Genomic DNA, 26,218 nt, shown 5'->3' on the forward strand with positions numbered 1-26,218 from the left:
TTTTGTTGACTGTGATTAAAAAAAAAAAAAAGATAATCTGAAAACATAATGAAGTTACAAACGACAGAGCAAGGACCACATTGAATTTGATAGACATCTAAAAAAATACCTCTCCAATATGAGTAAAACATCTGTATTTAACAGAAGTGTCAGTCCATTAACTGGCTTCTAAAAGAGCTTCTGCTCATGTCAGCTGCCAGTTTTGAAGCCCATCACTGCCTGTTTTTTTCTCTGTTGTAGGCCTGCTGACACTGAGCTGGCGGGGAAGGTTCCCATCTCTGGCAAAAGTGGGGAGAGGGAAAGGTCTTGGCAAATGCCGTGCGAAGATAATAACAATCCTGTAGTCAGGGCTTGAGCTCAGCTCTGGAGTGCAGGATGCAGGATCACAGCCATATTCTTGTAGGCATAGCATTATTTCAATGTGACCATTTCTCCAGATGGATGCACATGGCAAACTTCAGGTCCTGCCCATCACTGAGACAGCAGCAAAGAGCAGAGGTTCTGTCCCAGATTATTTGGTTCCTTAATTTTTTTGTAATATTTTTTCCTGATAAAATAAGTCAGGCAGCAATTAAATATATACTCATTATGCCCTTTGAAAAGTTTTTGCTGTGTTTTGTCTTTTGGTTTTGGTTTTTTTCCCTTGAAATGTTACTACTGATTTGAAATTCAGTCCTTCCTCCAATGTTCTGGTAATTTCAAGGATAATGTATCCTTAAAGCATATTCTGTGATACTTTTTCATTAAGAAAAAGAAGTGGGAAATAAACTACCCAAGATTCAACTCTTTAATGTTCTTGACATTTTAATAAATGCATGCTTAATTGCCAGTCTTCATGAATACATTATCTAAAGTGCAAAAGCTCAAATTCAACTCTTTAACCTCTTTTCTGTTGATTCCTTGGTATAAATGACAATGACACAAACTCAGCAAATCCAAAAAGATAGGAAGAAATCTTAAGAGGTTAAGGTTTCTTCATCACAGACTGAAAGACGGAGTTTATTCTAAAAACTGCCATTTAGGGGGAGTATTCTAAAGGACTTTCAGAAGCTGGTTAGAGCTAGTGCAGAGCTCTGGTGGAAGGTGGCATTGTATCTTCTCATGAAAGATGGATTTTAAGGAGAGGTGCACTTGTTACTCACCTAATTGTAAGCTTCTCATCTGTGTTTATTATGACACAAGAGTTAAACATGGAAAATGAGAATCCAATATGGAAATTACATTTGAAAACAAAAATGTTTGCTATATTTTAATTTGTGTGTGTTTATACATACATATAAATACACACTTGCATATGCAAATATGTGAATTAAAATTCATATATATATATATATATATATCATGCACTTGCATATTCATGGACATTTAGTGGTAACAACCAGATGATTGAAAATGTAATTGCTTTTATCATATGTGTTTCTTCCTATATCTTGGCTTATACTCCATATTTACTGGAACTGTTACTGGAAATCTGTATTTTTCAGGGGCAAGAATAATTGCATTTTTAAAATCTGTCTTAAAAACATTTTCTTTTCTTTTATTGCCTGGTATTTTCAAACAGTACATTTTCACACAGAAAATAAGAAATATTAATAAGTAGTCTACAGGCCAGGTTGTGCAGCATTGAGTCTTGAAGCAGATACAGATATAATACCTGTCACTCCATAGCTGCTGAACATCAGATTATATACAGGAATTTTGTTCAACTTCCTTTTCAACAGCCCAAAGGAGTGTTGTAAAATAACTTTGATCTTCCTTAAGACTGTTCTCTCCTCAGGTAGCTGCAAGGGCCATTTTTGACAGCAAAGTGCTGTGTACCCTGGTGGCATTATGTGCTGCTTCTGAGGTGCCCCACAAAACATCCATAGCTTAACAGACTAGACTCGATCAAATTGCGTAAGGTTACATTTGCCAGCTTTATTCAGTAATTCACCAGCACAAGCAAAGTTTTCAGTTCCCATCTGAGTATTTTGATCCTGTTTATGAATAGGAGAGCAGTACTCAGAGGAAGGTGTGCTAGCAGAGCATTTGTTTCCTCTGCTTTTCATTACTAAAAAGTGAATCTTCACTACTGCACTGTGAGGGCGATTGCCTGTACATCTAGAATCGTAGGGACACAAGACTCTGAACATTTAAGAATTTATTTTAATGTATCATAATATTTTATATTACATTTGGATGTTCAGATTCCAGCTATTTTTCTGTTTTCATGTGCATGGAATTTCAACTATAGCCTCAAGAGGCTATGATAGGCTATTAGAGGTTCTGGAAAACTAAATTCTAAATCTTTATAAATCTTATCCTGACTACAAGTTTCTAGGACTTTGGTGCCCCTACAAAGTTGCATTCTAGCCTTTCCAAAGAACCTAAGTCCAGTCAAACATAACTGCTTTTACCTCAGATCTGCTTGACTAGAGTCAAGTCTCCTAAACCTAACCTGGAGTGCTAGGGAAAAAAAATTCTATTTGTGAGTGCCTAGAAAATAAGAAATAACATTCTTTTTTCAAATTCTTCACTATTTTCTGCCTCATGCTATTATAGAGAAATGAAGAAAGGGCCCTATCTGATAAATAGAATTTTATAAAAAATGCATATTTTTGTATTTCAGTCACATCATACCCAGATGTAAAGGCAGTAGCTTTTTTATTTAGTTTTATTTTTCTCTGTATTTATACTAGTCAAAGAAGTCTTGAAAGATTAGGTAAGTTTCTTGTAAGAATTTGTTTTAATTTACAAAACATTCTGTTACAGGGATTTTTTTTTTTATTTTGAAAGACCAATATGAAGATTTTCTTCCTCTTCATCTTGAAGGTGATGGCAGCATCTCACTTCACTTCCATTGCAGTTGCTTAGCAGCACTGGCAGCTATTAGGGGACATTTGAAAGCTCACACTGTCATTTTCAGATTTAGCCCTTCAGTGCTTGATAATTTTCTGCATTCCTTGGTGGTTAGCATATTGGAACCTAACCATAGCAGGGTAGTTATATTCTCCTGTAAAGCTGGTACACAGCTCTTGAATTGTACTCAAACAATTCAGGGATTTCCTTCCTTTTCACAGTAAACAATATATTGATACAAACTCTTTAAATTATGTATGTATTGCTTAGGTAACTATGACAGTGTTTTGGAAGCGCAGAAGTAGCCTGGATTACGTGATACAGGTTAAAGTGAATAAGAAGCAAAGAGAGAAGTTGTCTTTGCAATTATTCTTTAACTCTCAGAACATTTCTTCAAGGTAATTATTAACATAATGACATAACGTATCAAAGTACCCATAACTTACAGAATACAACGTTGCTTTAACTGTTTTTGATAGATGAAGCATCACACACTGAAACATGTCTTTCAGCTCTGGCTTGCTGATGATTGCTGCCTACAAGCAAACTTGTATTTAGGTATTCATCAGGACTTCGATCTTGAAGACCAGAGGCCGTATTGTTTCAGTGTTATGGTTGGACACGGCAAGAGTCATTATTTCAATGTGGAGCTGGGCAGTGAGTTGGCAGTGTGGGAGAAATCATTTCAAAGAGCGATTTTCGTGGAAGTTCAGAGAACAGGGGTAAGTAATAAATAATTTAAATCCTGGAGCAATTTCATCAGTAAAATAAGTATAACATTTTTAGATAATTTCTGTGTTTAGTAATTGCATCAGATTGATGTGCTCCATGACTAAGGAACTGAGTGCATTTTTATACACTGAAGGCGTCTGAAAGCTTCATCAACACATCAATATTTGTATGTCAATAACTATGTAATAACAGTCTGTGAGCATGTTATGAAAATTAACTTGAAAGTAATAATGTGTAAGTCAACCTTGATTATAAAAAACTGGAAATTAATACATTTCACCACTGGAAGATAAATTTCTGTGGAGATTACTCACTCCACCTTGAACATTTTCTTCCAGAAAGTTTATGTTCCACTTATATAAGGTAAATATGTTATGTTTTACAGGATGGTTCTGTTTTCAAAGATGAAATATTTTGCTCTTACATTGTTAATTGTAAGTTGGGATTGTACTTGTTAACACTGGAAGAGACTGAAGACAGTGTAAAAGTGAAAGTTTGTGATAGTCTTAAATTCTCAAAATTCAACAGCAAATTATCACTTTCTACTGGCTAGTAAAATTCTCTCAAGTCAATTATTTCCTTAGATCTGAGGGTGCACTTCCCATTAGGTCATTTGAAATTTAAGATCAAGATTCTTGGTATAGTTGTGTAAATGTAGGTGTCTTAGCATTGTGGTGACTAAGCTCCTATTAGAATCAGTAGAGACCAAAGAATGATTGTGCTTGTCCTGAAACAGATACTTTATTCTAAAGGAGATATTTTGCGGTATGACGACAGAGAAGATAAATTTATTTTTATTTAAGTTGCAACTTCAAACGCCTGTATATGGTTATATAAACAAGTTATTTGCTGAACATCTGGATCCATACTCCCAAGTGAACTAGACCAGTGGTACTGGAAAGTATGGATTAAGAGTATAGACCTCCAATTAAAAACAGAGTTACACAGTTTAGCACAAATGCAAGATTGATCTGATATGTTCGCATTTGCAGGGACCTTTGAAAGATGTTTGCAATAGTGAGAGCACTGAATCACAACATTGCATTAGCACACCTTGCAAGGAGCAGAAGTCCTAGCACAGGTGTTGGATCAGCTCTTCTAAGTTTCCAGATCTGTAGGATTCTAACGAGGTTTGCAGGCACTTGCTTAGAAGCCTTCCAATTGTCTCTTTGCACTGATGAGGTAACAAAGAAGATTTTGCAATGGTGATGCCGTTGCTCCTGCACTTTTGAGAAGTAGTGCAATTCTTAAAAAAAAAAAAAAAAATCTTCCTGAAAATATGCTGGGTATGAGGGAGTTATTAATATGTTAATAACACATATTGAGTGTGTGTAAAGTATTTTCTCACAATTTCTGCAAGAAATTATGATACAACTGTGTGACCAACAATTTGATTGTCCTATGTGCTGTTCCTATAAAAAGCAGAAAATATATAATTAAAATTAAGTATAATGAGGGTGGAGATTAGCTAGTTCTGTATCCAGTCAGTTTCTGAAGTATTTATTGTTAACCTCAAAACTTGTTCTTTTACATAGTAACAATCTTAAAATTAAGGAACAAGTCTTTTTGAAATGATCTTTTGTCATTTTAATCCAACAATCCTCTTAGACCCATATCCCACAAAAGCCATTAATATTTCTTCCAGCTGAGGTTTAAACTATCTGAAACCTTCAGGAGAGGCATTCAATTAAAATCCTGATTACAGTGCTTTAGTCTGCTTATGTGTGATCCCATATCTTAATTTTCTGTCACTCAGTTGCTTACATTCAAGTTTGTTGTAAACCACTATGTCACTAGGATGCAAAGTGCTGTGGCCACTCTCCAGCAGTGAAAATTCTTTTCACTCCACTGTTTTCTTTCTTCCTTCCAAACAGAAATGTTGCTTTGAATGCTCTTCTTTTCAGAATGATATCAAGAGCAGCATGAATGAGGTGCAACTTAACATTACATAATTATTTCAAGCCATAGAAAAAGAACTGGTAGATTAGATTGTCACCAATAGGGTAGATTGTCCATAGAAATTCTTCCTTTTGGAGAAAGACCATAATTGAAGTTTTACATTTATTTTTATTCATAAATGAATGGGCAAGATTCATGGCAATTGTTTGCTTGCATGTGTAATTTCAGTCGTTCTTGTTGAAATGTGGCGTGGTTCTGTTTACTGTTGACGGTCATTCGCATTTTGTCTTTGATAGGATGATTGTTAACCTTATCCTGTATGTGTTCTTTGTGTTTGGTGTTACCGTAAGAAGAGGTGTATTTCTTCAAAGATTCTGTCCATACAGTTTATGAAAAGAATTATTAATGTGCAGTGGTATGTTCAAAGATGCTTTTCAATTTTGTCTGCCCATGTTGCATGATTTTTTTGATACAGAAAAAACGCAATAAAGCAGGAGGATATCCCCCTCACAGTATCATTCCCCTTTGAGCTATTTTAAAGCCATATTTCAAGCTGCAACTGCTTAGAAAAAGGAGTCTGCCGAGAAACTGTGAAATTCAGTGACCGGATGAAATTAATCTGTTTACAAACAATGATATCAAGCAAATTTAGGTTAAATCCATGTCCTAGAAATACCTATATTTTCTTCCTAGAAAAAAAAATCCTGTAGTTGCAGATGGGGGAGTAAAAATGCAATAGAAGTAGGGCAGGAAGGTGCTTGAATGGCAGAAAAAATGCTGTTAAAAAGTATTCGCATGAGGCTGGTAATAAAAGTCATCATTGCAATGGAGGAAGATAGGCAGTGAAAGCCTCTCAATTTTAACTAGAAGTTCAGTCAGTTCACAGAAATCCTAGCAAGACTCTCTGCCTCACCTGGAACATCATAAACGTTGTAAGACCAATTATTCATGCTCAAATGAAGTAATTTTTCTTTTTCTTTGTTTAAAAGCTTTTTAAGGTGTAGAGAATCTTAAAAAATAAAAGGTTAGCACCTTTTCCAGATGTCTTACTGATTATTTGACCCTTCTGGGTAGTCTTGTCAGTACTACGAGATTTTATTCCATGTTTTTTCAACCCTGTCTGTTTTAAGTTGCTTTCTCAGTATTCTTCCCTCTCCTCAAACTATTCTTCCCAAAGCAAATTATCTTGACTCATCTGAGTGTTGGATATGATTGTTAAATTAATGCAGAAACATCTTGATAAGATGATTTGGATCTTTGGGGTCTTCAGTCTTGTTCAACGGGAGAATAGAGGAGGATATTGGAATAGTATTTGGCAGGAGACAGAGGAAAAAACAATGGTAACACATTTCATTGTCAGCTGTAGAAAAGTTGAACTAACTATTTTGGCATCTTCAAATTTTGTACTTGTTACATGGAAGGCAGAAGACAGAGAAGAGGAACCTGCTTCACAAGATGGAAGAGCTCTCAGGAGACTGAAAACAACATGCAGTGGGAAAGTAATCTACTGCAGTGTCTCTAAAATACCTGCAGTTGGTGTATAGTGAGGAGACATGGTTACATGCTCTCATTTATCTAGCAACTTCAAAACAAAAAAAAAAAAGTTTTCCCATTGTGCTTCCAGCTGTGATGGAGATGCTGCAAGCTCTTTCCAGTTCTCATACAGCTGAATAACCTAGTTTCATGAAACCATTTTCTTGGACAATTAAAAGTTGTTTAGTTTGAGTAACTGCAAAAATTAAAATAGGTCATATGTTGGACTCCACTCAGTCATAACAGAATAATCAAGAAGTTTTGCTGCATGGTTATTTTCTGTGCTTAAAAATGAGTGCTTTAGTGAATTTCCTTCCATTGTGTTCTGTAACTCAGTGACTAATCCTGACAGACAAAGAAACCCTGGAAATAAAAATATATATTTGTTGAGGACAGGTGCGTGAATGTATTGTGCTAAAAGAAATGTTAGCAGTAAAATTCATTTTCCTGGAATTATACAAATTTCTCCTGTGAAGAATACACATATTTTTAAAAAATAATCATTAATGTTGTAATAATATTTCACTTGAATGCATGTCATGTGAACATTAGTGGAAATCCAAAACTAGTTTATAATGAGCTTAATTGTAAGATGCAATTATCCTATGTTTTCCCTCTCTTTTTCCATTAACATGTGTCTGCTTCTGTGGATGTTTTATCTTTTTGTATGCATTCTTAAATTTTATGTATTTTAAAAACCAAACAATTCTCTATAGTGAGATTCTTGATTCTGAACATGTAAGCCAGACTGGCTCATTGTGGCACAGAATTGCTTGCTGGTTATGTCTCTTCTGGATAAACACAAAAATATTTACTGGGAATAATTGTGCATGCAGACCTGGAGCTTTGAAGATTTCAATTTTCTTTCCACTAATATTGTCCTGCTAAAATGCTATGATTAAAACTCCTTCAAAAAGAAAAAAAAAAGCAATAGTCAAAACAGATGTAGTTAATGAATTATTTTTTGTTGTTGTTTTGTAAGCAACAATTAATTCCTTTTCCATATTGGTCTGTGTGGCCAATCTCTGTTTTCATCTGTGAGCTTAAGCAGTGTTCCACACTTACAAAGGATGAAGACACGGGAATAGCATACCTTGCAGTATCCTTAGTTCACCATCTTCCTGTTCCAGACTTTAACATTTCCCTCTATACACTGTATGTTCTTTGGGATGATCTATATGAAATGCCTGAGGAGTCTACAACCATTTTATTGATGATTAAAACAAAACAATAACATAAAAAAACCCAAAACCAAAAATAACATAATTATTTTAAAGAAGTAGTTTACAGAATATCCTTTCCTCAGCTTTGTATCTCTTTCCCTTTTTGTTTGATGGACTCTGAAGTGTCTGGTCCTGGTTACTGTTTGATATCTTCTATTCATCTTGTTGATTTCCTTGTAATATCTTGCAACAGATTTTACCAGTTCATCAGTTTTAAATAATTTCTAACCCACACATAGTGTTCTCATTGAGAAAGATGAAATTGCTTTCTGTGAAACATAGTTTATTGTACAGATCCTTTCAGAATCCATACTCTTGACAGCTTTTGGTTTTTACTTCATTTTTCTAGTAAAGATTTATGGTTTTAAAGTTTTCTTTATAAAACTTGCCCATGTAATGCTTCCCTCTCATCCCTCCTTCACAGCTCAGGAAATCTCCTCATTCCTCCAACTGCTTGCTGTTCTTTCTGGACTGTTACTTAATTTTACATGTGTGTTTCTGTAAAAAATCCCCTGAAAGGATTCACTAGAACTAACTGAAAACATACAGAAGTGAATAGGTTGCTTCCATCTGATTTCAGTAACCTTCCCAAGAAAGCAGTATGTTGTCATAATTTCCCTTTAAAAGCATTCATTTGACTATATTGTATAAAATATCAGTGTAGTAGTGACTTTATGCATACATACTACTTCCTAACCTGTATATAACCAATTATATAAAACAATAATTGGTATATAACATGAAAAATAATATTTCAAATCACCTACTTGCCCTTATGAGGTGTAAAATCACTTATAGCAATGAGAGATCAAAAAGAATGAACCGCGTGAAACTGCACTGACATCTTAAAAACCTGCATTTTCATCAAATTGAATGAATGAATAGCTCCCATATTTTGAGCAGATCCACAAAGAACCCAAATTTATTCATGTATTTGGGCTTTCATTCTCTAATCCACTGGAGATAACAGTAAAGTAATGATTTCAAAATTAGGAGCCAGTTGGAGGAATTCTTTTGCATAAAAGTTCAAATGGATTCTAAACAATTTTGTTGCCACTGAACATCAATGGATATTTTAGCAACATTCCTGTATATATGCTTAAAGTTGAGTGATAACAAGCTTCTAAAAATGGAACAGTGATGTGCTCTGGTCAGTCATGTGTATTCCTTGCATTCCCACTGCATGATGGCCCAGTTGCAAGGGAGTGTGGAATTATCCCTATCTGAAACTACTTTTTAGCATGAAAGGTACAATTCCAATTGAAGATTTTGGATTTAGAGAAAACTGAAGTAAAGGGTTTGTGATGTTCAGATCCAGATATCTTTCCACTAATCGTTCTGTCAGAGCTAACCTAGCTTTTATGACTGCCTGATTTCTGAGATGCTCAGGAGACTTTGGGTGCCTCAGTAACTGCACTCGAAACAAACACACTCATTTTTTCTAAGCATCTTTGGGAATTAAGTGGTGCTTGAGAAACGATAGTCTAAATCATCCTCTTAAGGCTGAGCAAAAGAAGTCCACCTAAAATCCAAAATCTAGGAGAAATTAGACAGTCTGAATAAGAACTTATTTTCGTTGCAAGCTTATGAATCTATTAATTCTTCATGGTAAACTGAGAGGATGGGTAAAAGATAATTGGTTGATCACTGTGTAATCTTGTGAGCTCCAAATAATATATTGAAAATGCAGAAATGTTAAATAAAGTTGGAAATACTCTCTTTTAATTTTATATTCTGTGATGATGAAGAAACAAGCATGAAATAGAATTATATAAGGAGTCCCTTTAAGAATGGAAATGTCACCATGTGCTAATTTCAGAACTAATTTCTGAAACAACCAAATAAGCAAAGGGGATATTCTCCTTAAATTCAGGTGAGATATTAAATAGCATTTAGTTTAGGTTAGATTTATAGGGTCATTAAATGATACTTATCAATTTGCTAGCAGAAGCACTCAGTTTAATTACACAATCAAGTTTTAGATTGTTTTCATTGTGTATAGAAAGCTTATTACAATTCCAATTTAACTGGTCATCCTTAGAAGTGCTATTAGATTCTTATTCATTTTCACATTGATGCAAAAACCTCACCATTCTCCAACAAAGATGCTGAGAACCATAGAGATTAATTGTAAATACATTTGAAAATTGATTAACAATTCAGAAAGCAGGTGAGAATCAAGCAGTGCACCTACTATAATTTTTTTTAAAAAAGCAAGAGAAAGTACTAATTTACAAGGGTATTGAACAAAATCTTGTTTACTGTATTCTGTATTTTTAACATGATTAATAGAAAATGTTGATTTTCATTATACTAAACCAATATTTCTAAATAGTAATATATTCTTAAAATATCAAGTTATTTATGTTGAAAGGATAAATCCAAAGACTTAACTATAGATATTAATATATTTATATTTATGTATAAATCCAAAGATTTAGAGAACAACTAGGTCATATCAGTCTAGGTTTTTTTTTATTATTTATTTTCCAGAAGATCTTATAGACTTGAATAAGGATGAAACTATTAAAGCTGTCAAGAAGTTACTATCATGGAATTTCAAATTTAGGGAGTAATACCTTAGAATTTTGATACTTGATTTTATGGTTTCAAAATTTGGTGTTCCCCATTATTCCCCACCCACAATTCCTTTATAAGAACCAGACAGAAAAACAAAATCCCACTTCAGGCATCAATTCAGAACTGAATTTTGTACTCAAATTGAACTCTTGTTGATATTTCTAATTAAAATCCCTTTTCAACTGCAAAATTCCAGAATTTATAGATCACCAGACAGAAAAAAAAAAAAAAAAAAACCAAAAACAAAAACCAAACCTTTATTATATAATAACAAATTGTATCAAACCCAAGTCAGTGCCTTTGCTGCAGTAAACCAGTGGAGTTCCACTGAGATGAATGGTGCCATCCTGATTACTATGCTTGCTGCTGAGAATCTGCTTCAGGTATGTGAAAATACACGTGGGGCAATCTACATGTAGGAAACTATTAAACATTCAGGTCACTGTAGTATCTTGCTTTTATTTATGGAAAAACAAATTGCTACAAAACCACGAAGCTGTTGCTCAGAGATGAGGAAGCACGATCTGTTCCTGACCTAAAGAATGCACTTTGAATTTTCACTGCTAGAGGATGACCACTGCTAAGCTGCTGGCCTTCGATTTTGTCCTCCTACCTCCATTTCTCTCACTACCTTTTCCTACAACCATTTTAAGCCATAGTCTGCCTGTTCAGCAGAGGAGGTAGCAAGTCTTTCTTCTGTCACATTTACATTAGCAGTAGGTTCATATTACAGAGAGAATGCCACGGTCATGAGTAGGCATCCGTAACTGCATTATCTGCTCGTCTTGCCAAGTAAAACAGCTGAACTTAAAATGGTTGAGGAGGAGGTAGTTGACCTATCAGTCTTCCTATAGGAACACAGTTCCCTGCAGAGGATCATTTGCTTCAGGCTGCATGTGCATGTAGCAAGCCTGGTCTCTCTGTGGTAGTGGTTTAATGGTTAATCCCAGTTACGCTGAAGTTTTCTGAGAAGGCAGTCTGTCCAATGAGAGCTCTACTAAGAAAAACATTTTTGCAGTTAGCTGCTATAATGTCACAAGCATTACAAATTACAAATACATTAGATCGGATAGGTATTTATTTCAGTTAGAGCAGCTGTTGTGTGACAGGAATGTTATGTATGAGCGTGGCTCAGATTGTAATGGATGACCTAAAGGCGAAAGTTTCGAGCATACCAGTATCCTGAGAAAGACAGCATTTAAAACATGAACATATTAAGCATAGGTGTTATTTTCTAAAGCACTAAGCACTGAGCTAGCACTGCTTCTACTGAAATCAATAGAAGCTTTCTTTGAAGTTCAGTGACAGTATAATGAGCCATTATTTGAGTCCTTTGAAAATCTTACATTTAGCGGCAGAGTGTCTCTTGCATACATATATGCTGAACCACAGATGTGCATCGACGTTTAAAACAAAACAACTATGTCTTCAAATCATCACGTTATAGTACCATCTTTTCCAAGAGAATGCGCTTTTTTATACTAATAATCAGTCAAGTATGTAAACCGAGTCATTTTAGGGCATTAAGGTGCAATTCCTTTATTTGCAACAACCACAGATCTTGAAGGAATGTACAAGTTTTTTAAACAGATCTGGTTTGTTTCAATGAAGTGGGTGTAATTGTATCTAACCATAATTATCACAGTTCTGTAACCTTTTAATTGTGACATGGTGAATTCTCTTAAGTTATGGCCAAATGAGTGGATCTGCCACATTTTTTAAGGTATTAATTTGCTCACTCTCACAGAAATTATTTCACTGATCCTTTTGCACAGTTATCTGGAACAGAAATACACCTGAGCTTCAGAAGTCTGTTCTGGATGAAATTTCTGAAATCCCTCATGGTTCTGATGAATGTCAGATTTCATTGTCATTTCATTTTCTCAGATGAAGGTGCATTCAGAATGAGAATGCTTTCAATGTACTTTAAAAATAGCTTCTGAAAAATGTGCTTTAAAAAATGTTGGTACATAATATAAAATATTTTATCCTAAAATAACAATAAGAATTTTAAATATGAGAAAACCAAGGTATGTGCATTTTTAATTCAACTATTTTGGAATATCAAAGAGTTTTAAAAGCACTTCTTTTTAATACAAGTAATTCTACACAGAAAGACTGTTGAAGAAGATTTTTGCAGGCTCTCCTCAGAATTAAGGACTTTAATTTTGTATGCCTCCTAGTACACTGTCTGTATGTGGGCTGAGATATATTTCTTATACAACCAAAACAATTCTGCTTGTTCTTATCATCATCTCCACATCTTACTTGGAGTTTTTTTGTATTACAAGTGTTGAAAAAGTTCATTCTTGACCTTGACGGTCCCATATTAAAGCTTTTATAAAACCCTATGTTTTGGTAGATACATTGAATGCATTAAGAAACCTTACTCCTGTCACCTCTGTATGATTTAATATCTTGTAAAAAGCTGCTGTATAAAGTTTTAATGCAAGGATCTGTGTTCCAAACTCTGTCTGCTGTTTGTATTTTTTTTCTTGCTGTCACTGTATTTTAAATGCTGTTGTGCATTATCTTATTTCTAATGCATAATAAAAGATCACGTCATTTATGTCCTTCTCTGTTTCAGGCATTTAAGTTCCTCTGACAAGTCCTACAAAATTCCTCCCATTTTTAACAGATGCCAACAACGACAGAAAGACTAAAATATTAAATATAATATGAGGTGGGATTTGATCTCAGAAATAAGAAGAAACAAGTTTCAGTGATATTTGAATATTTAAGCTTTATCAGTTCAAAGTGGCAGCCCTGGAGTTTTCTGTTAATATGATTGAGAAGTTGACCAGTAATCGATTTTTAGGGAAAACTCTTACAATTACATTCATTTTTTTAATGTTAATCTGCAGTTCAATAGAGAATGATAAACATAACCACTTCATCTACGTGTAGCCCATTAGAATCCTGCTCTCTCCCTCATCTGTATACCATTCACTGTCTTAAGTCGATCATGGACTTTGTTGAAAAGTCAACTCCTTTAATAGGGAAAAGTGCTCAGTTTGGGGTATTTCTAGTTGTTCTGTTTGAGATTTTTAGTCACTTAATTTTGATCTGTATATGGCTATGCTTAATTTATTTATTTTTTTTTTACATTAAATAACATCAGACATATCTTGAATAGCTCAAAAGAGCTTTGTTGTTAAATTTAGTGGATTTGGGGGTCATCACTAAGTTAAAAATACTAAACGCACGCACTATTGTTCTTGGCTTGTGTCTATATTCATTGGTTGTTAATTGTAAAAAAGGAAAAAGACCAGAACCAGATACTGATGGCTGGTTTATAATATACGAAGTAGGCATTGCTTTTACTGAACAAATAAAACTGTTCTTATCAGTTGTGTTATTTTACTTGTAAAAGGAATGACTTGTTGCTGGGAAACAATACTCCAGAAATATATTCATTATATTAATAAAATAATGTTCATTTGATTTTAATAGAAATACTCCCTTGCTCTAAGCAAAGTCAAAGCTTTATTAAGATTTTAGCATTTATTATATTGATGGCATAGTATTTCCACACAGAGGCATAGCACATATTTTAAGTTAATAATGAGAATAGTGTGTGCAATGTATATACTGTATGGATATGGATATGGTTCTTGTCAAAATGCTTTGCTGTCTGGTTATTTTAATCATTTACTTTTAGAAAGAATGTGTTGAATTCTGTGACGTGTATAGTGAGAAATAGTGCCTGTATTCCCACTTACCTTTACAGCCTGTCTTAGAGCAAATGTACGTATACATCTATGAAGCAGTGACATAGTAGCAGGGGAAATGTAGTTTAAGCAGTAAAGTATAAGATATTGTCTACTTTCCAATTTCTTTTTGGAGAATAAACAAGGAAAATCATGTATGTGCCAAATTTGTATTCATTTAGAATAGAAGACTGGTATTTATTTCTGTATTTTGGCTGATCAAAACTACTAGAATTCTTGCTCAACAGAGCATAGTTGAGTCCAGAATGAATGTCTGTATTGCATATGAATGCTGTAGTTAAAGCAAGTGAGATTTTTCTTCATGCAAGACAATAATTAACCACAATGTAGCCAGGCATCAGCTGAATTTTTGAAACTGTAAGCTTGATGAGGCATTAGGAACAACAGCACTGGAGTTATAAATGTAAGCTCCATTAAAAGGAATATCCACTGTGTCATTTTGCTGTGTTGCCCTTACATGAGCAACATCGTTGAATCATAATTGTTCCTTAGAAACTTTATTTCCCAAGGAAATAAAGGAAAACTTAGGAAAAGGAATAATGACTTAAAAGGTTAGTGACTGACCACCCTGATTCTTTAAAAATGATATAAAATGGTATTTTTCTACTATGAATCTTTGTTGATTTCAGAATGTAACACCTCAACTGACAGGCGTTATTAGTTATCATGATTTCAAATAATTTTACTGGAAAACATAAACAAGTGGACCCCCTATTTCTTGGACAGAATATAATCCCACATCAGAGTATCATTAAAAGATTTTATGTCTGCGAAACAAATCCAGAGATATTACATTGGAAACCTATGACATAACTTAAGCAAATTTAGGCCCTCCAGCTAAAGTATTTTAATAAGCTCACAGTAACCACAAAAATGTATTGCATGTCCAGATATGTTTAGAAGCATTTGGACTGCACAGTCCCTGAAGCAACCAAACTTACTTATGGCTTTAGCCTACTCGGGACACCTACCTGTCTCTGCTGAAACCAGAAGGCCCCTGATCTGGCGGGCATGCTTGCTTCCTTCTGGCTTCATGCTATGGCTCTGTGTGGCCTAGGACACCTACACATAGAAGGCAACTCAAGAAGAGGCGGCTCTTTTTCCTCCTTGCCTTTGCTTCCTAAGCAGCCTGTGTCTGGGCCGCAATGGAGCTTATTATCCACCAAAGTTTTTGTGCTTCCAACCAAGTAATAGGCCAGTGACTCCATGTAAAGTGGCCCCCCTTTCTGTTTGTTGCCCAGGCTCTGTCTCTCACTGTACAGATATTTGAGGCATATTTATGCCCTCCTCTCTCAGTGGAAATAAGAAAGTCCGTGTTGTAGTCTTTGCCCATGCATTGATTCTCCTGTTTTAGCATTTACTCATCTCTTGACTTGGCTACTTACACACCCATGAACCAAGTTTAAAGCCCTTCTTGTTAGGTTGGCAGATCTGTTCACAAATACATTCCCTCCCTGTGAGTGAAAGAGTCATTGTAACTAATGATCATAAAAGCTTGGCATGAAATTAATTGGCCTGTCATTTAGCATATATGTAAAGTCTCTTCTCATTGTTAGACAGAATACTACATCAGTCTTTTTTTGGAGTACTGACACGAAGCATGAAAGAAGCCCTTCTGTTTTTTTCCATTAAGAGGTAATTAACCAAAACTTCAATGCTAATTACCTTCTGCACATTCCAAGATACGTGCGTAGTCTTGGAAGATATTAATTGATGTGGATAACAGCAACAACAAAAATAAAGTACCAAGTTCCTCAAGCCTCACAATATATATTCTTACTCCCCTCCAGGACTCAGTCCCTTGCAGTTCATGCCCAAGCAAGAGTTCAGCTTTGATCAGCAATTTGCTGAGGAGAGGCAGAAATTTCATTTGCCGGAAGGAAAGTTGTCGCGACGGAGGGAAGACACAGTCACTCAATATGAGTGATCAGCAGACTTCGTTTATTGTCCCTTACGGTCACCTTTTACGCCTTGTTATAATTAGCTCATACATATTACAAAAGTTAAGCTCATTATTGGTTAGTTGCCTAAATACCAAGCCCGCCCCTAGTTTCTCTTCTGTAGTTACCTGTTCCCACCTGCAACATTCTTTTCCCACCGCGATCTTCCTGTTACTGTGTAACAAGAACAGCCAAGGACAGTGTATTTTGCTTTACTTCAGATAAGCTGAGAGCGATGTGCATTTTTGTCCAGCCAGCAGGACTATGTGTATGTGACCCTTTTCAGCTAGCCAGTTATCCACAGAAAGTCTTTGGTCTGCTATCAGCTTTCCCCTTCTGCCTTTGGAGCAAAGAAGCTTGCTCAGTTTCACAAGAGCTGCGCTGGTGAAAGGGACACAGTGTGGTAGCATGGACAAGATAGGCAGAGTACATGTGCTCAGGAGTGCTCAAAACTGGTATTGCCAGCTTGTGAGATAGCGGTAATTAGTGCATAATGGTACAAGTATTGCTTGATACTGCCTACATTTACAGTGCCACGCTAGCATGATAGTGTCATACTGGCCACCGTAAGTCTGTCCAAATTCTGCAGCTGGAACATCCATTGATTCTGCAGAATAGCTCCAACTGAACCTGCCATCAGGAGGGCAGGACACCAGGATCCTGAGACAGTCTGCTAAATGAGGAAGATAGATAAAAGCTGAATTATTTCTGGGAAATCTCTATATCTGTGGGAAAGACAGTGAGTGTATATGTGTAGTCATTGTAACTATTAAGCCCTGTCATGGTCTGGCATGACAGATACCAGTGCCAATGACAGACCAGTGCCGTCCATCTGACTAGGGACAGGACACCTAAGAAATTCCTTATGTGAATGAGTCAAATACACTGTTATTCTGCTATTTGGACAGAGATATTATCAACTTAATGATATTTTCATGAGTTAAAAGTATATGCATTGTGATACTGATACCTGAACAATTACACAGATAAGGATTTTGTCATTGTTGTCATTGTCTTTTATTACAAGTATTTTTTCTACAGATCATTATACCATTGCTTGGAAACATTAAATAATTGATCTAGGATGTATACTACAATGTTCTTAGCTGTTGTGGTTCAGGCATGGGGCCCTCTTTTTAACAGCTAAACTCTTAATACTTTGACTAAAGAATCTCATCAGGCTTAAACTCCCACTCTACGTCCCCATAATGTTCAGAATCACGAGGTTAGAGCTGGAAAGACTTTTACATCTTGTCTGGAGCAGTGCAAGCCAAAGATGGTCACTATACCACATTTGCTAATGTTTTGAATTTTCATATATGTATGAGCTACGTAAATTAATGTGGCTATTAGTGTATATCTGTATGATTGCAAAATATTTTAATGCATGTTAAGGTTGACAGCCTAGATTCTCATCTACCTCTTACAATCCGCAAGTATTTTGTGATAAGCTATTATTAGACCTAAGACCAGAAAAATCTCATTTCCAATTGGTAAGGAAGGTTTTTTGAACAACCTAGTCCTTTCTGTTGTTTAAACTGTGAGCTGTCAGGCTGGGTAATATGAACTGCCATTTTATTTTCTTCAAAATTCACTAAAAGACAGCTAAGCCTGGACTTTTTATCTTAAACTTCCAAGGGTGATAATACAATTGCAAGTGTATGGGACGCTTATTCCAAAGACAAGAATGAAAAGATACAGTGCTCTGTACTAGTGTTAATGAGTGAAAATGGGAGTCCTTATCACAGACCTGTCTGAGAACCTGTTCAAAGTAATTGAGGAAATACCATAGGCAGGCTTTTAAATTTATATGGCAAAACCCAAACTAATTCTGTTTTAAAGAAGATACTATTAGTGTATTTTGTAAGTGTAAACCTTCATATGTATTTGTAATGTTTATCACAGTGAAAATGCAGCATATTCTGTTTGCCTCTAGTATTTGCAAATAGTTTCTAAACCAGTTCCATTATTTGCAAATATTGAATATTTGTAAAATACTCCAGGCTAATTATTTGTGCATAGTTCATTTTAGTATTCACCATTTGTGGCTGAGCAATTAGATGCTTACCCATCGGGGGAATCTAATTTAATAAGTTTTAAAAATTGCTTTGCTGAGTCAGAGCTCAGCTAGTATAACCTTGTTAATTGGAAAATAATGGAGAATATGTTATGGCTGGTGCTTAATGCCACCTTATAATTACTGAATAAAATGTAGGGATATTTAAATGTCATTTTAATTGAATATCCATCATGGAAATCTTTTTAAATGCCAAATAATATGATCTTTGAACACCAATGGGCAAAATAATATATTCAGAAATAATATATATCTCTGACATTGTTGAGCTGATTATAATACTCATCTGTATTAATAAATCATTCCCAGCCCTTTCAAAATCCTTTGAAAATCATTTCTGTAACTCAGAAATGCTTCTTTTACTATAACTCTTAAATATTTTTATTAATAGCGGAATGAGGAAACTGCTACCATTACTAAATGCAGAAGTTTGAGGTTATACTAAAAATCTTGAACCAAACAATCAAAGGGATTATTTTGAAATTAAGACAGTTTATTAACGCTTTCAATCTCCTCTAGGCCATTCTTGTGTTAAAACCATTTTTTGGAATTTAAAGAAACTCTCTACATACCAAAATTTCATGTAAAGAAATGTCTAAGCATGAGGCAACATTGCATTTTATGAAAAATAAATGACAGCAAAATAATGCTCCCTTGGAAGAAAAAAAAATAAAAATCAAAGATTCCATAAGGCTGAAGGGTATTTCAAAAGTGGCTGGGAAGGTGAGGCAAGGAAAGGCTGGAGACAGGATCCCATCTCTACTCATGCTGATGGCCATGGGCTTTTTGCCTTTAACTGTGAATGGTGAATGTCACCAAGCTGTTTCATATTGCAGCAGCAGCAGCAGATTTTTCACATGCTTTCAGAATCTGTCATATACGCAAGTTAGCTAGCCTTAAAGCACATATAAAGAAGAATGTTACTTGACTTTTTACTGTAAACCTTATTCAGAAGTTTAAACAAAACTTCTAGGTTTGTTAATAAAACAGATTTTTTCTTTCTAACCTAAAAAGTGATCAAAAAATTTGTGTATATATATAGCACTGTCTAGCAAGTATCAGTGCTATCTAACAGTTGATATTTATTAGTTCTTATTATTAAATTACATTAATGAACATAGTGCTGCATGGGCATGTCACCCAATTTTACAAATGAAAAAATGTTGCAAAATAAGAAGACTGTCTACAAAATTTAAATCAGATGGAGAGGTCAAGTAGGTAGATGACTTTATCTTAATTAGATTGCAGTGACTAAACATTTAAGCACTGTTACCTGCTCATTTGCTGGAAATTCTGCAAGAAGTCATGAATAGGTCAGGTCTAAGCAGTTTTCCAAATGTTTCAAATACTCAGATTTGGCTTTTTTTTTTTTTCTGTGTTGCATTTTGTAAGGGAAGGTTTCCAAGAAAATGGTATTTATTTTGTAGAAGACCAACTTCAAATGTAGATCTCTGTTTAATATCTAGGCTGACAGATCTGATGCTGACTTACAGTCAGAAGTTCCTGACAATTTAAAAATGTAATAATATAAAGCAGTATCTGTGTTGCCAGCTGAGTGTCTTCCCACACAAAAAACTGCATAAAATACCAGTTTTCTATGACAAATGATGGTGATTGTTCTTTCAAAAATCATACTTTTTTTTTTCCAGTCTAAAACATACATGTGCAGTTGGCAAGGGGACACCCTGTGTTTCACAGTTGACTTTGCTCTGGGATTTACCTGTTTTGACAGTAAAACAAAGGTAAGCAGAAAAAGAAAACAACTCTGTTTTATTTTACTGTTATTGAAGTTATCAGTAACCATAATATTTTATGTTGATCAGTAACGGTAATTTTTTATGTTGATGTGTATTTCTTCCTCAAATGTACTGTACTTTTTATTTATATAGCACTACTGAAACATAGTCAGTTTGGGAGTTGAAAGGGACAGTTAGACTTCTGTCTTAGCATGTAAAGATAAATTCTGGAGAAATATAAAAAAGTAATTTTCTTTTCAAGTAATAAAAGCAAAGGAAAGTTATATTTAGGAGAGGGACTGGCTTTCTTATAATGAAGAAGCTTCAAGATTTTTAAAAGATTACCAGTCATGAAAAAAATGAAGTGTCACCTGATTGTATTTGTTTTGAAACTACAGATATAAAATAGGATTAATTATTCTTCCATCATAAAAAAATTAGGCCATGTCTAAAGTAAACAGAACAAAGGCAAATTCATTTCAAAGTCATAATCTGTAAGATTAAATTCACTTCTCTTGCAAAACAGTGGCTATATATAAAGTGCCTACAGGGGATGGTTTATGATATATAAAACTACCATGCCCTGTCTGTAATTCTTCTATTTTAAATATAATTTAGCAATACTTTAAATTATTCTAAATGGATATATACATTTGTTTTCCAGTAGAAGTAAACATACATATAAAATATGTTTCTGCATTAATAGAGCTGTACAGTAGGTCTGTTCTCTGAAATATGGTCTTCAACTCCAAAATGGAAGATTTTTTTTAATATATGTTGAAGAAATTCAGTCAGACAGACTTAAGAGGAAACATACTGCATTTTGAAATATTGAAACAGGATCTAGTTTGTCTGTGTTAGCATTTTCGGGGTTTGGGGCCAAAATACACAAGTTTATTGAAATCTTTGTGCAGAGAAATAATGGCCAAGATCATCGTTACTTGAAAAATCTAGGCTAATTGCGTTTAGCCACAAATTAACTATAAGAAGTAATCTCATTAGTTTAGACTATAGAAAATGTTTCTTTTAAATGTGGAGATTCATTGGGTGTATTCCCATTTTTAAAATCTTCTCTGTTGATAGGACTTTGAGCCACAGTGTCTACCTTCAGTATTGATGATGAGCACGGTTTATATTGACCTTTGTTGCTTACCTAAGGAGAAATAGAATACCATCAGATAGATCAATTCTGTTGTTAAACTTAAAAATTCTGGAGAGCTCAAGTGCATTTATTGTTCATCTGTGTGAGAGATAGAGATGTCCTCTGTATTCTCAAGCCTGAGTGAAGCAGTAACGGGTGGCTTACGCAGTTCATCTTACTTCCCATAATTGTCACCTGGAGCTGACTGCTGCCCCTTTCTCAGCTTTTTCAGAATACTTCCTACCAACACTGAATAAACAGATTGTTGAGATGGTCAAATAAATAAAAGTTCATTAGGGACAGAACAATTTTGCTGAAAAAAATCATTTTTTCTTTGAGATAATTAATTTCAAATTAAAGTCACCTGTTGATGCAAAGAATGCTCTTACACCACAGCAGGTGTTCATACAGACTTATTAAGGGCCAGTCTCCTGCCTGCTCTACAAATCTAAGCCTGGATGTCAAATTTTGGGCAGCCAGCTCATGCATTCATTTAAAAAGTGTTCCTTTTTACAGACTGGAAAATTATATTAAAAGGGCCTTCTTATTAAGAATGATGAAATAAGAAGGGCAAGAACTTCTGCTTGGGAGTGTGATGGGTTGACCCTGACTGGATGCCAGGTGCCCACCAGTGCCATTCTATCACTCCCCTCCTCAGCTGAACAAGGGGAGAAAAATACAACAAAAGGCTCCTGGGTCAAGATGAGGACAGGGAGATCACTCAGTAATTACTTTCATAGGCAAAAATGACTCAGCTCAGGAAAATTAGTTTAATTTATTACTAATCAAATCAGAGTAGGGTAATGAGAAATAAACCCCAAATCTTAAAACACCTTCTCCCCACCCCTCCCTTCTTCCTGGGCTCAACTTCATTCCCGATTTCTCTGCCGCCTCCCCCCAGCCGCGCAGGGGGATGGGGAATGGGGCTGCAGTCAGTTCGTCACAGGCTGCCTCTGCTGCTCCTTCCCCCTCAGGGGAAGGGTCCTCGCACTCTGCCCCTGCCCCAGCCTGGGGTCCCTCCCACAGGAGACAGTCCTCCATGAACTGCTCCAATGTGAGTCCTTCCCATAGGCTGCAGTTCTTCACAAACTGCTCCAGCATGGGTCTCTCCCATGGGGTTTAGTCCTTCAGGCACAGGCTGCTCCAGCATGGGTCCCCTGCAGGGTCACAAGCCCTGCCAGCAAACCTGCTCCAGCCTGGGCTCCTCTGTCTCCATGGGACCACAGGTCCTGCTGGGAGTCTGCTCCAGCATGGGCTCCCCATGGGGTCACAGCCCCCTTTGGGCACATCCACCTGCGTTAGCATGGAGTCCTCCATGGGCTGCAGGTGGGTATCTGCTCCACTGTTGACCTCCATGGCTGCAGGGACACAGCCTGCCTCACCATGGTCTTCACCACGGCCTGCAGGGGAATCTCTGCTCCAGCACCTGAAGCACCTCCTGCCCCTCCTTCTGCACTGACCTGGGTGTCTGCAGGGCTGTTTTTCTCACATATTCTCAACCCTCTGGCTGCTGTTCCACACCAACTACCAAAACCTTGCCATGGAAACCCAACACAAGGAGTTTAAGTGTCTTTTAGCAAACTCTTCTCTAGAACAGTTTTGGGAGATCTTCAATTTATTTTAAAGAATTACTTCATTTCCTACGTGTTCTGTTCCAGGGTCATCATGGGCTTAACTCATTCAGCTTTTACTTGGTTGGTCCCATCACAGAGATACTCTTGTGGCCTGCAGCTGCTTTATATCTGATCATAGAGTCTTTTTTTCTTGTTGGCTTGGTTCATCTTCCTTATTCTGTGCCTCCAGCCACTCATCCAAGATAAGGGATCCCAAAGTGTGCATTTTCTTCCAGCTTCCAGAGTCATCTACTTCTTTTCCACTTAGTGTCAACTGTTGAGAGAGGTGATGACTCCAGCAATGCCTATTATCGCTAAATTGTTCCTAAGTTCTTGTTTCATCTCTACTCTAGCAGTTATATAGCAAACATTCATCTGTCCTATTTAAATCCAGACTCATTTAAGTTTTGAATACTTTTCAGGTGGTCTAATTAGGCCCTCTGGACACAGTTAAAATCTTTTCATGAACTTAAGCTGTTTAAGCACTGTCACAGTGCTGTAGCATAGTTGGGGTTTTCTTCATCTGTTATATTTGTCTAAGTCAATAACATTTCTGTCTGCAGGGAACCAGGAGATGGAATCAGACTTTTTGTGCTTTCTGTAAGCACTTCTCTGTTTATAGGCCATTCCCTTTCAAGCTATGAGTAAGGTTCTGAGGACCACTGGAAACACTGGTCTACAAGAAAAAAATATTTTGCAATGATGTATATTGGAAATTGGAACATAGCAAACTTCTTTCTGTGTGTGTTTTTGAAATAGCCTTCAAAGTATTTAAACTGTCTTTCCTCAGCAGTGTCCAGGGACTGAATCACATTTCAGCTTGTCTGTAGAATTTTCATTAAGATTATAGGCATCAAGGAAACATCAGCGGGATGTCTGGATGCAAGTTGTTACCATGTGTTTTTTTTAAACTTACACATTTTCAGGCAATCAATAAAAAACATTCAAATAAGTACAGAAAATTGCATTGGTTTCAAAATAATTTCCCAAAATTTGTTTTTAAAAAGTGTCTCCATAACTATTAAAACATACTTGTTGATCTAGGATTTATCAACAGAAGATGACATGTCTAAACCTGTAGAAGACCAAGAAGCTTAGATTTCTTGCACATTTTACAAATGACTATGTAATGTAGAACATATTTTTGTGGTTTGCGAGACTAGATTTTATGATAATATTTTTGCATTTCTATTCTAAAATCTGAGGATTTTAAACTGCGTTAAACACATCAGTAAATTCAGCTTTGCAACATCTGTGTAAGACATTATTATCTACATTACACAGATGAGCCAGCTGAAATATGAAAGGTTGAGATATGGTATAGAATTGTGTTCATAATGAAACTATATAAATATCCTCATGGGTATTTCTAGAATTAAATTTTGCCACATTTTTTATATTATGCAGGCAAATGGAACTTTTACATTTCAGAGAATTTAGAAATATTTTTAATTAGATAATATTAATATTGCATCTTTTGCTTTCACATATGTTACAGAGCTATTAATTTTACTTGTTCTGCAACCAGCCTGCTTTCATGCACAATGTTTACAGCTCTAACGCTTTGTCTCAATACATAAACATTGATCATCAATCTATAGTTCTAGGTAAGAGTGTGTAACACAGTCTTTAACCAAATTTATTTTTCTTCAGAATGTGCTGTGGAGGTTTAAATTCTCTCAGCTCAAAGGTTCTTCAGATGATGGGAAAACAAGAGTAAAGTTGCTTTTTCAGAATCTAGACACTAAACAAATTGACACAAAGGTAAGCAACATTCTCTTTCTCAGGTTAGTAAAAAATGGCATGGAATTACTATCAAGGCATCAAAAATTCCATTTACTACTGCACATGCATATAGTGAACCTCACAGTTAGGGTTTTTTTCCTGTTCTTTAGAAGCTTCACAATAAACAGAAGTGATACAGTATCTATAGATTTATTACAGTATTTGTACAAGGCTGTTGCTGAGTTGTGTTATGATGGTGTTTTACTGTTTCAGAAAGATGATTTCTGTGAAGTTTAGTCAAGCTATAATAGATAGAATATCTAAAAACTTCTTTTAAAATGAATAAAGGAAAAATAAAACTATTTAAATGCTAAATACATATTTAAGCTACTATATAGTAGAGTTAACATTTTAAGCAAATATGTGCTTAAAATTCACTGATAAGATAAAATATTGTGTAACATTTGCTAGCTTAAAAAAGGGAATATTCTTGCAAAAGGTCAAGTAATTCGTGAAACCTATTGGTTCTACTGTGAATTAAGAGCACTCAGTACTCTGCATTACCTGGAATTAAGCTGTGGAGACATACAGTCACTACTAGAGATGAGATATTACTGGTATCTCTTCTTTCCCCACTAGAAATCATCAAATAAAATTGTGAAACTTTGAATTCAGATTCCCTACTAAACTTCAGCAGTCTCTACTTCAGGATTGTAGTTTGAGTCATCATCTGGAGGTTTGGCTGTGCTGATTCTGCCCTGTGATCCCAAGTTTGATGCTGAATAAATAAATAAAAAGATAATTTTTCAATCATGCAGTTTTAAAAAGAATGAGGAGAAGTTTGATGTGATATGACAGAGAAGAGGAAAGTAAGAGTGAGGTTCAATTGGGATTTGGTGTACGAAAGCCAATGAAAAAAACAGAAAAATATATGAATATCTGTGAAAATTCTCAAATATTTTTACCTGGAGTTGTACAGGTTAAAGTCACCTATAAAGTGATACTCTTCTGTAGTGACCATGCAAAAAGGTTATATTTTACCTATCCTTCTAAAGTTTTAAAAAAATTGTAAGTAGAAAATCTCTAACCTCCCTGGTTTTATCATGAAGTTAGAACAAATGCAATATCTCTTTCTTTGTACATCTATATTAGTAAATTATTCAGTATTTCAGCATTAACCCGAGTTCTCTGTTGGCTCTACCATAAAAGATATTATAATAACTATTACAAAAGGTACAATATTATAATAACTTCACTATAGTAGCAGGTTGTTTCTACTTCATTTCTCACAGTACTCCTTGGAGAGAGAAAAGGACTATTTTCATCATTTTATACGTGATCATCTGTAGCAGAGAGCTCATGTAACATGTTCCAGGTCAGACAGGAAGATTGTACTGGTTAAAAAAAAAAACATAATCTGAATCTGTGTTTTAAATCATCAGATAATCCA

The 26,218-nt window shown here is 35.4% G+C and overlaps 1 protein-coding gene across 1 annotated transcript in view; it reads left to right on the forward strand.

Moving 5' to 3' along the window:
* Window positions 1–26,218, forward strand: part of SNTG2 (syntrophin gamma 2) — a 268,490-nt gene that overhangs the window by 232,243 nt on the left and 10,029 nt on the right. Inside the window, exons 14-16 of the mRNA XM_056343881.1 lie at window positions 3,318–3,560; window positions 20,203–20,295; window positions 24,697–24,807. Of these exons, the coding sequence (XP_056199856.1) occupies window positions 3,318–3,560; window positions 20,203–20,295; window positions 24,697–24,807 (447 nt within the window). The remainder of the gene's footprint in view (window positions 1–3,317; window positions 3,561–20,202; window positions 20,296–24,696; window positions 24,808–26,218) is intronic.

The sequence above is a fragment of the Falco biarmicus genome, chromosome 6 (genome assembly GCF_023638135.1).
Source record: "Falco biarmicus isolate bFalBia1 chromosome 6, bFalBia1.pri, whole genome shotgun sequence".
In the NCBI taxonomy this organism is placed as follows: Eukaryota; Metazoa; Chordata; class Aves; order Falconiformes; family Falconidae; genus Falco; species Falco biarmicus.